Source organism: Malaya genurostris, chromosome 3 (genome assembly GCF_030247185.1).
Source record: "Malaya genurostris strain Urasoe2022 chromosome 3, Malgen_1.1, whole genome shotgun sequence".
NCBI classification, from domain to species: domain Eukaryota; kingdom Metazoa; phylum Arthropoda; class Insecta; order Diptera; family Culicidae; genus Malaya; species Malaya genurostris.
Genome location: NC_080572.1, coordinates 200,637,432 through 200,649,535, shown reverse-complemented (window position 1 = coordinate 200,649,535; position 12,104 = coordinate 200,637,432). Strand labels below are relative to the sequence as shown.

Below are 12,104 nucleotides of genomic sequence, written 5' to 3'. Positions count from 1 at the left end.
TGAACTCGAATATCATTCGTTCGAGTTGTTCAATTTTCGAACATTACTCGATCGACTTGCGTACGTATTACTTTTGCTCGGTTTAGAGTCGTTCTAATTTGTTTATACAAGTGTGACGGTTTCGTTTACTAAGAAATGAATAATATAAATAATATAGAACGTGTAAGTAGTGTTGACAGCTTCGAAATTTCAAGTGTTCCCGAACGAGAGTCGATCGAATCATACAAGTCGAACGGAATAAAGAATGCAAAATTCGAACTCATACGAAAGTGTAGATTCGTTCATATAACAAATCCGTCGGATTGCAGAATCGGGGTGTACATCTTCCGACTTTTCATGCAATTCTAAGACTTTTGGAATAAAAAAAAAGTTGATTTCGGAAATGGTGGTGGTGATTTTTCAAGATCTATGAAAATTCCACTAAACGGATTAAGAAGGGTTATTACAGTAACGTACCCAGAGGGAGGGCCCGATTCTGGCTATCCTGATTCTTGGTTTCCGATTCTGGAAGTATCGGAAATAGTGGTCATATATTCCAAAATGGATCTCACTCACTTTTCTCATCGACGGATTGACCGATTTTTACAAATTTAGGTTCAAATGAAAGGTCTCGTGGTCTCATATTGAATTCCTGAATTTAACCCGGATCCGAGATCCGGTTGCGGAATTAAAAAGTGAAGATTATTAAAATATTTATACCGTCACTAAAAGCTGTGAGTAAAACAGGTAAAGTTATTTCTAAGCTTGCCTCAAAACTATGCCAATCGATAGTCATTGTCAGTAGACGGGCAAACAAATAAAATTTCGCCTTTTCTGATTCCCGGTTTTCGATTAACGACTGGATGTTGTGACTATTCATGCATGAATATACTACTAGCTGTATTGATATTTGTAGATTCGTGGGTGTTTGTGTTCATTTTTCATCTTTTGTGCTAGTGCCGGTGATATTTAGACTGATTGTTGACTCACTCATTTGCTACCCAGTTCACTGCATTATGACACAAGGAACACGCTACGAGCTGATCGGATCTTCGGCTCTTTAAGAGATTCAATTTAGTCGACATCAATTAAAGATAAATTATTTCGCATGGCATTCATTGCATCATTGCAAATCAATGATTCAATTTCGATCATGCATTTGAAAAAAAACCGGTGCATAAGAAAAACGGCGCACAAAAATAAAAGAGCTGATGAGCTGATACATCGAATCGATTCACTTTGGTGAGCTGAACGGTTCGGAGATGTTCACCAAAATGAGCTGTTTTGCACGCCTCTAACAGCAACGATAAACATAAACAAACAAGTTTGTTTTGCACCGTAGCAACTAGCATAAAGCGTTGCCAGAAACGATCTCCTTCCACATTTTCAAACTGTCGCAATGAAAGGGAGTAATTTGCTAGGCTTACTTGTTCAGGCTGTGAACCAAACATTGGCGGTTCGTTTGTATGGGACTTAGGGGTATTATTATTTGTATTTGGTACGATATCAAAATCGTATAGAATCTTCAAAATTTGAATAATGGCTTTATACGTCATGTTATTTGATGGTCATACGAACCGACATCGATTACACCAGTTCTCGGGTTCCGGTGCCGGAAGTATCTACAGTAGGCCCGCTAGAGAGTTTCAAAATTGCATTTTTAATGTCATTATGATCGTGTCTAGTACACAACCCTGTAATTTTTTCTCAGTGTATGTGCGGGATAAACAGACTCCTACTATTTGTAGATATTCTATAATAAGTGTGTATGTATTATTGACGTTTACATTTTTTTATAAACACGTCAATAGAAAACTTCGGAAAAATACATTTTTATTCTTATTTTAGAATCGTAGTTATATTGTGGGTAACCCAGCACCAAAAACTGTTTTTCCTGTATAAGTAAGGCTAAATAAATTAAATAATGTCTGTACCAAATCCAGCGGTTGGAAGTTCTGAAGTGTTGGTGGAAAACAACCGGCGAATAGCACTGTTAACCGGTATTACCGGTCAGGTGAATAACTACTAAGTCTTATTGCGATGGAGAGATTTGAATGGTTAGTCTCGTTTCAGGATGGTTCTTATTTGGCGGAATTCCTGCTGAAGAAAGGCTACGAGGTTCATGGTATTATTCGTCGGGCTAGCACATTTAATACATCTCGTATCGAGCATTTATACGCTGATCCGCATACCCATAAGCAAGGCAAGATGAAGCTACATTATGGCGATATGACTGACAGCAGCTGTTTGGTAAAAATCATTGCTAGCGTGCGACCGTCCGAGATCTACAACTTGGCAGCTCAGAGTCATGTTAAGGTTTCGTTTGATTTGAGCGAGTACACTGCTGAGGTTGATGCCGTTGGGACCCTCCGGTTGTTGGATGCCATCAGAACATGTGGTTTAGAGAAAAGTGTTCGATTCTATCAAGCGAGTACATCAGAATTGTACGGAAAGGTGCTGGAAACACCACAGAATGAGAAAACTCCATTCTATCCACGGTCACCGTATGCCTGTGCGAAAATGTACGGCTATTGGATTGTGGTGAATTACCGGGAGGCCTACGATATGTTTGCCTGCAATGGTATTCTGTTCAATCACGAGTCTCCGAGACGTGGAGAGAATTTTGTGACTAGAAAGATTACACGCTCGGTGGCAAAAATCTATCTCAATCAACTGGAGTGTCTGGAACTGGGTAATCTGGACTCCAAGCGCGATTGGGGACACGCTCAAGACTATGTGGAAGCCATGTGGTTAATGCTACAACAGGATCAACCTCAGGATTATGTGATTGCAACTGGCGAGTGTCACTCGGTACGCGAGTTTTTGGAGGAATCGTTCAAATTCATCGGTCGGGATATAGAATGGCGTGGAAGCGGTGTGGGGGAAGTTGGTGTTGAGAAGGGCACCGAGATAGTGCGAGTTCGGGTCAATCCGAAGTATTTCCGTCCGAGCGAAGTGGACTTTCTGCTTGGAGACGCCAGCAAAGCTAAAGCCGAATTAGGATGGACACCGAAGGTGACCTTCCTAGAACTGGTGGCCGATATGATGAAAGCGGATATTGCACTGATGCAGAGGAATCCTAGCGCATGATCCGGTAGAAAACAAAATTATTCTAAACTTCATTACAATAACAGTATGGTCAGATTAATAGCAAAAGCATTAATCGGAACATGGGTTTAAGTCTTGTAACTAACATGAGTAGATCAACATTCCTAATTTCACATTTTTTCGAAGATTTCCAAAAACTAAGCATCTTTTTGGTATGGTTGATACCAATAGAAAACTAGTTATTTTATTTCTAATTTTGAAACAAAAGAATATATTTTATTACATGTTCAGTAATTTTAAGCATAACATTATGTGTGTTCTACCCAAGCTGTTTTATTGAGTTGAGTAATAATGAAATATCTGCGAACATGAATAACAACCACCATGCATGCAAGTGCAGTGCCATCTGCGCGTTTTGTTTTTCACTTTAATGGGCCATCCGATTCTTGATGGTAGCTTTTAACGCGCGAGAAGTATAACGGCGGGTACTTGGTTGGAGCTAGTTCGAACGCAGTGGTTTTCTCCTGGCTGTTGCGAAGTTGAACCATCTGAAATAGAAAACATTTGATTGTAGAATGGCTGAAAGAGCACTAGTATGGGAATATGTGATAGCATTTTGAACGGATCAGATAACAAATTTTTCAATACGTGGATATGACGTAATAAGCGAATTTCGCAATTAACTCAATAGATAAAAATTGATTTTACTTACCGAGTACTGCCTCCAATGAAGTTGTGAAAAAGCTCGTTTGGTTGTGCTAACAACTTGCAGTTCAAGATAGAAAGTTTGTTGCCCGTATTCTGATTCAATTTCCTTTTTGCGACCTGGACGTTGATTTTGTACATTGGGTCGGTTTCTCTGTACCGCAATAATAACTTCGTCGTTGTGAAGTCTTGAAATTGGGGAAACAGAAGTGACACGTGTTAGGAGAAACGTAAAGAAGTTGTTTCGCAGTACCTGTAGTGACCTTTAAGTATTTCATTTTGGGCGGGTGATCGAACTTTCAGTTTACTAACACAACTTTGCGGTTCCTCTGGACTGGTCAACATTAGTACTCTTCCGTCGGCGAAAAATCGGAAGTAGCGGAAATACTCCACCAGCTGAACCGGCCGATAAAATTGATCCTGGAAGCTGTTTTCTCCCAAGCGCAAATAACTGGTGCGGCTGATGTAGCACCCGTGAAAATGAACTCGTGGCCGATTGATATACATCTCTCGCCAGGATGAAAATTGAGAACCTTTCAGATTCCCTACATTAACTCCATACACTCTACCGATGAAAACAAAAATTGCATTATTTTTATGCATCAGTCTAATATAACCTACCTGATACAAGCTCTTTTCCATATTTCGGGATCTTTAGCTAGCAGATAGAACCCACGGCACACTCCACTGAAGCGCTCCAAAGACCTAAAATCCAATTCATTAGATACCACCCAACGAAGTATGTACAAGATAAGCTCCATCGGTAGATCGGAGAAATGAGCAGATGTTACAATCAGCATTCTATCAGCAGCGGATGCACTTTCGAATAATTTTCCTGATTTTGATAACATCGACTGGAAGCGCATAACTAAATCCACTTCCTCCAAACTCTCGGCATCGTTTATGTTAGTTTTATTCATACTATTAGCCAACTGATCCATTTTTGACCCAGAAAGAGCCATTTCATTGCTTCGATCCAGCTGTCTGTTCGATACTTTTTTGTCGTACACTTTGAATTCAATGTCCGGCACAAGTTGCACGGCCCGTCGATATAATCGCATCGCTTCAAAAACCTTGCCAGTTCGTTCTAGTTCCGACCCTTGCAGAAACAAATTTTTCGCCTGCTGCTCGATGGAAACTGGTCCATTGTCCATCAAGGCACTGCCCGCAGGAAGCTGTTTCTTATGTGAGCTACCCCCTCCTCCTCCTCCAGCAAGTTCCTGTTGCCATTTTTCTCGAAAGTCTTCCAAGGCCGATTGTACATGAGACGAACTCTCATCGTCGTCTTCCTTACCGGCGTCCCCGGTAGTGTCCATGGTAAGAGCAGTTTATGAGTAAACACTTGTAGATCGAATGTTACTCGGTAGTATCAATAGTCGCTGCCTAGTTCACGGTCGGAATAGCGGATTACTATCACCGAAAAGTAGGTCTCGCGGGTTGCAATTTCTACGGTCTTTTGCAGCTGTATTGAATATATGGCCATAGTATCCCGACAGTACAATATTTCAAAACGCAGCGGGCTTTACAAAGGTTTTGCTAGCAATCGGTACTATTTATATGGACTTATTGCGCTTTACACATTGTCGTTTCCCGAAAACTGCTTAAAATTACGAAAACAAACGATATATTTGGGTTTTGTACTCTTGACACTTTCCGTGATTACCTGTCAGGAAATATTGAAATATTTCATGAAGAAATATTTCAACAATACAAGATAAGTAGGGGTGATCAATAAAGATATCTAGTGTGATTTTTTGTGAAACGGTCTATAAACCATCTATCCGTTTCAAAGTGAATTTTGGATGATTCGGTGTTTGGTTCTTAACAATAAAAACAAGTAAACGAAAGACAACAGTCATTACTACTGGTAATAAAATCAGGATAATTGAAATATTTTAGCTTGTATCTTGCATTTTGGGACCATAAAAATCGTTAAATTTCAGATACAGAGCATTAGGACACATATTTTCTACAATGCAACTACTATCTGACATATTACCACAGACAAACAGACAGGACTCTCAAATTATAATCTTTAATCATTTTAACGGTCATTTCGAATATTTCTTTATTCGAGACAGTACTCGCATGTTCATGATTACCCAAGTCACCATATGCATTATATCACTGCACATTCACAACTCTATTTTTACATTGTTAATGTATTATACAATCCTACATACTTTAAAGCAATGTGCATTAAATTTGCATTCAAAACGCAACTGAGCATTATTTTACAACATCCTTCCACCGTGCTATATATCGACATTCAATGTTATATTTTGGAGCTACGAAACTTTAATAATAAAGCTTGCTTCATTTAGAATTGGAACACACTTTTGCTCATATTGTGGCGCTCACGTGTCGGGAATTTTATCAGCTTCACGTATGATTTTTGACATTCCGCAAAGCGACTGTACTTTGTAAACAATCAACATGGAAGCCGAAAGAAGGGAAAAATTGTGCACAGTTATTTGGAAAATCCATTGTGGTCTGCATCTAGGCTAGCTAAACAGCTGAAATTGCCCAGAAATACCGTATGACGCGTTATCAAACGGTATATGGAAACATTGACGACGATTCGGAAGCCTCAAGCCAATCGTCGGAGTGGAACTGTCGACCGGAAACTGCGTGGTAAGATTTTGAAGACGATTAAGAGGAATCCTAATCTGTCGGACCGTGATTTGGCCAGAAAATTCGGTGCTGCACATAGTACCGTGAGGAGAACTCGACTCCGGGAAAGAATGAAGTCGTATCGAGCTAGCAAACAGCCAAATCGGACCATAAAATAGAATAGTGTGGTCAAAATTCGTGCTCGGAAACTATATGATCAGGTGCTGACCTAGTTCGACGGGTGTCTTCTGATGGACGATGAAACCTATGTCAAGGCTGACTTCGGGCAAATCGCAGGTCAAAAATTTTACTTGGCAACGGCTCGGGGGGATGTTTCAGCCAAATTGAAATTTATTTTTGCCGACAAATTTGCTAGAAAATTCATGATTTGGCAGGGCATTTGCAGCTGTGGCAAAAAACGAAAGTTTTCGTTACAAATAAGACAATGACATCGGAACTGTTCCAAAAAGAGTGTCTCCGGCTTTACGTCTTAACAAAGTCTAAAAAACAAAATCGTTGAAGGACAATAAAAGGTTTGTCTACCTTTACCATTGTGTTTGAGATCACACAATCGTCACTGCTGCTACCACACACTAGTGGAGATCCATTAAATCGATGGATGAAACTATCGTGTGTTATCCCGTAGATAGCGAAATAGACAAAAACAAAAGTCTCAAATCAGTATCGTGCGGCAAAAACAGATGGGTAGAGATAGACTCGTGATCATTGTATGTGTTTCTGTTGAATTTGTTTCCGTCGATACGGGACTGTAAGTGAATACCGTAGTGGCTAAGTAGAGCGAAGCATGCTTAGTTTCGTCCAATCAATTGGACTTTCTCTTCATGTGTTTTCATATGCAGGGTAGTTTAATTGGTAAAACAATTTCCCCGGTTAGGAGTTAGCTACGGGTTCGAGTCCCGTCTCTGCGGTAACATTTTCGCGGTTTTCATTACATCATTGTGTTCACATGTCGGTTTTCCAATCTGTTTCCCCGTTAGATAATGATCATAACAAAATATTTCTTTCAATAGTGTGATGGCGGCCTTCAAATGAGGTTCATGTAAACATTTGAAATGGTTCGAGATAATAGATGAAAGATTAACCAGGTAGCTGAAATATCAATTACAGAATACACATAAATTAATAGTTCCCTCCTTCAGTTTTCATTTTTAATACTTTACTCCATTTGAAATTCTATTCATTCGAAATTGTTCACTGCCAACAGCGAAGACAATGAAGCAGCTAGATTACTTGGCACTGAGCAAGCAAAACTTCAAATGACTAGGTACGATTATTCAACTGACGATGAATTCTGGGTGCTTCGCTTGAACATGGCAGCAAAAGTCAAATGAATTTGTATCGATATACTGACTGAAAAGATGATTTATTGGAAAAAAGATACGCTCAGAGACAGGATAGAGAATTATATGTTGAATTCAGATTTACAATTCCGAAGCAGATCCAATATGGCCTATCAATATTGGTCCAAATTACGTAGAAAACTTCAGTGATCCAACACACATAAAGGGAATGACAGTATTAGGCCGTTTAATTCCCTTTACCCCAATATATTTTATAAGTTGTGCCTTTTGGTGAACAGTCTTTCTCATTTCGATAGAAGGCTAATTGCAGCTGATTAAAATCGATTGGTGTTATGAAGAAAGACCTAAAAATAAGATTGCAAATAGATTCAATGACCGCACGAATATTGTTGTACCATTTTACCCCAATTTAGTCGTATTTCTGGTTAAACTTTCTTTCGCATACCGGAAGGAGGCTGATTGCAGCTTATTTAAATCGATTGATATTACGAAGAAAGCCTTAAAAAGTAGAGTAGAAATAGGTTCAATGATAGGACGAATCTTGTTATACTATTTTACCCCAATTTATTTCATAAGTCGAATCTCTGGCTCAAGAAGAACCAAAGAAAGTTCACCCCGAGATACAATTTATAAAATAAAGGGTTAAACGGGCTTGTACTGTCATTCCCATTATGTGTGTATTGTTTCAACAAGATTTCTACGTAATATGGCCCAATATTGACCAATTCGTATTGGATCTGTGTCTGGATTGTAGATCAATATTGATCAAAAGACTTAGTTATAGAATAAATTGGGGTAAAACGGTATAACAAGATTCGTGCAGTCATTGAACCTATTTGTACTCTAGTTTCTAGGGGTTTCTCCGTAATATTTCGCAGAATATACTTAAACGTAAGTCCATCGTTAAAGATCTAGGTATCATTTATGATATCAAGCTAGATTTCAAAAGTCATGTCGACTATGTGATTTCTAAGGCATCCAAGCTTTTAGGTTTCGTTTTCCTCATCACCAAGAGCTTTGTCAATGTACATTGTCTAAAAGCATTATATTGTTCTTTAGACCGCTCGACACTTGAATATTCAGCTGTTGTCTGGTCACCTCATTATCAAATCGACATAGAGCGGATTGAAGCCATTCAGCATAAATTTGTTAGATTTGCCCTGCGTAACCTACTTTGGAGAGATCCTGCTAATCTTCCTAGTTACATAGATCGCTGTAAGCTTATTGACTTGGATCGGTTATTTGTTCGTAGAAATATCAACAAGGCAACTTTCGTTGCTGATTTACTTCAATCACATATCGACTGTCCCGAGCTTTTGCAATTGATTAATCTCGACATTCATCGACGTAATCTACGTTCCCAACCCTTTCTCAGATTACCTATTGCAAGAACAAATTATGGGTACAATGAACCATTCTCCAGTATGGGCCGAACTTTCAACAACTGTTCCAATGTTTTCGACTTTCATTTATCTCGAAATATGATTAAACAATTGTTTCGTAATCACTTGTCAGATTAGCCTTACGATCAGCTTTTGTTTTGTAACCGACAATATTATTTTTTCGTTCAACCCCCACTTCGTCTCTCCACCATCTTCATTGGACACTAACTAGATTTGCTCGCAGAAATTAACCCGGTCGTCCCTTCCTCTTTTTCTCTGTCTATCATTTTTCGGTCACTAATTAGATCTACATGCCGATTCTAACATCGTCGTTAGTCCACGCTCCTTTACCATCTCCATCTCCAACCCTCGTACTCCATTCGCCTACCCACTTTTTTCATCTCTCTCACCTTTTAAGAAAGAGCACTATTACTGCCATGTAATGCTTGTTGTTATCAACTAGTTATAGGGTTATAGATTTAGTTTTAATTGTTAGCTTTAATTGTTCGTTTTGATTGTTAGTTCCAATTGTTAGTGTTAAGTCCAAATGTATCTGATGGATCATTGTAATCTGTTGATACTGATGAGGAGGTTTTATGCCTGCTGGAGAGAGAGAGAGCCAAATTTCATCTCCATCGGACTTTTTCCTGCTCCCAAATAAATAAATAAATATTATCTGGTATATGAAAGCAAGCTTAACCAGAAATACGGCGTATGATAAAAGTTGGGGTAAAACGGTATAAAACAATCGTGCGGTCATTGAATCTATTTGTAATCTTATTTTTATGTTTTTATTTGTAATATCAATCGATTTTAATTAACTTCAATCAGTGTCCTTTCGCTATGTGAAATAATGTTTAATCAGAAATAGGACTTTTGAAATAAGTTGGGGTAAAACGGTATAACAAAGTTCGTGCGGTCATTGAACCCATTTGTAATCTTACTTTTAGGTTTTTCTTCAAAATATCAATTTATTCTCAACAACCGCGATCAGCCTCCTTTCGGAATGCGAAAGAAAATTGAACCAATGGATTTATGAAATAAATTGGGATGAAACGGGTTAAACAGGCTACTACTGTCATTCCCATTGTATTTACACCGAAACCTCCATTTACGAACTAAACGGGGGTTCGTAAATGGAGGTAGTTCGTAAAAAATTTGGAATTTACTTCGTAAAAAAATTTGGAATTTTATTTGGAATTTACTTCGTAAAAAAAGTTTTGTGTAATGAATGTGGAAACCCCCAATCACATGGCCATTTTCGGAACGGATGTGATAAGTTGGTGCAAGAAAATGATGTTTGGGGTCGGTTCAAAATCCAAGATGGCGACTTCCGGTTTATCAATATTCCTTAAAACCCTTACAATGTGGGTATTTTCGAACCGGAATTGATGAGTAGATGACGGAAAACGATGTTTGAAGTGGTTAGTTACGGTTTTAAATTTCGACATTCTAAAAATTAATATTGAGTCGAAAAGGTTCCTTTATCAGGAAGAAGAAATTGCCATACTGAAGCGGTGTACATTGTTTCATCCGATTCGGAGAAAGTCGATATCTTATGTATGCAAAATGTTTCTATGATCTTAAAAAGTATCGATTCTCGTCAAATTAAACAAATTTTTTCATGACCTCCCCTGTTCAGGACACTACGCTCCCTCCTCCCCTTAAAATACTCTTATGACCATCTTGGAAGAGCTAGAAGTATCTGAGCCAAGTTTGATAGCAATCCGTTCAGTAGTTTCGGAGTTATGTCGTTAAAAACATTACACCCCCCTTTTTAAAGACACTTGCTACATCCGCTTCTCGTATATTTATATCTAAGGTATGCAAAATGTTTCTATGATTTTCGAAACGTATCGATTCTTGTCAAGTTAAATGATTATTTTCATGATTTAATTTTACGCATTTTTACATCTCTAAACTTCTGATGAAAACTATTGATATTATTTCTAATCATTCCAGAAGCGTTTGTTTTATTACGTAACTTTTATTTGTTTACTTGTTAACTATTGACTGAATTGAAGAGTGGTGAGAAACGTGTAAGAAATACGAAAGAGTTTGCAAGCATAAACTTGAAAACAGACAAAGGTAATGATTAAAACAGGAACTAATGAAGTTTAACATTGTTTACGACGATGCACTATATCACGAGTTGGACCATTGAGAAAAATCATTAGTTGAGATTTGAAATCACGGTACTCAATCCAAGCCCGAACGACATGATCAATCTCGCAATTGACTTCAAAACTCATCATAACTGAAAAACTCGCTACGCATTGAGTTCATTGCTTGACACCAACGCTGCCTCCAAAGCAACGCTTTACGTATTGTCCATCGCGCAAAAAAACTTTTCCAACTGCCGACGCAGTAGGCGTATTGACATCAACAACTGAAAATTTCTTCATTGTTTGTTTGAAATTGAAGGAATCAAGATGGAGAATCGCTTCCAGTCCGCGTTGGTGCCTCTGCTGATCGTGGCCTGTGTTTTGGCGACCCATGCTGCTTCCGTAGGACCGGAAGCTATTCAAAGCTATGCGGAGAATGTGCTCGCGAACGAATCCGGCACGAGAATGATGACTCCCGATAGTGGTATTTTCCACGAAAAAGCCGGTACTGCTTTTCAAGTATCAGTCGAGAATTACCTGGTGGCTTTTGAATGCCTAGAAGACGATTGGAGGTAAGTTTTTTTTCTAAAATATCATTCTTTTTCGGGTTCAATTCCCCACAGCCTTGTGGGTACTGGTAATTAACCGATGCGGTAAGATGCGAATCGATCCGTAGTAGGTATTTGGGATTTTTTTTTAGGAATAAAACATCCAGCAGTGAAGAAAAAAGCGATTTCGTTCCAAGTATCGGGTGCAAGAGGTAGACTACGGTTACTCCCCAGGACATGGATTGTTTTGAATGATATTTAGCTGAACGCTGAACTTTGTTTTGGTTTCAAGAAGATAGAAGACTGCATTACCAGGAGGTTATTGGATCTGATGACGTTAATGACAAGTGCAGGAACGTATGGTCCAGGAAGAATGTTTTGGAAATATCAAGCTTGCATTTT

General features: G+C 38.7%; 2 protein-coding genes across 2 annotated transcripts; one reads left to right on the top strand and one right to left on the bottom strand.

Annotated features, from left to right (window-relative positions):
* Window positions 1-1,773: 1,773 nt before the first annotated feature.
* LOC131436554 (GDP-mannose 4,6 dehydratase) lies at window positions 1,774-3,285 on the top strand. The gene is made up of 2 exons (XM_058605321.1): window positions 1,774-1,993; window positions 2,053-3,285. The coding sequence occupies exons 1-2, from the start codon at window positions 1,904-1,906 to the stop codon at window positions 3,067-3,069; spliced, it is 1,107 nt and encodes a 368-aa protein (XP_058461304.1). The 5' UTR covers window positions 1,774-1,903; the 3' UTR covers window positions 3,070-3,285.
* Window positions 3,286-3,318: 33 nt separating this feature from the next.
* On the bottom strand, window positions 3,319-5,372 carry LOC131436553 (F-box only protein 9). The gene is made up of 4 exons (XM_058605319.1): window positions 4,354-5,372; window positions 3,986-4,297; window positions 3,740-3,920; window positions 3,319-3,575 (listed from the first exon to the last, which is right to left on the bottom strand). Exons 1-4 carry the CDS (start codon window positions 5,046-5,048, stop codon window positions 3,450-3,452), a joined length of 1,314 nt encoding a protein of 437 aa, XP_058461302.1. The 5' UTR covers window positions 5,049-5,372; the 3' UTR covers window positions 3,319-3,449.
* Between the last annotated feature and the right edge of the window lie 6,732 nt (window positions 5,373-12,104).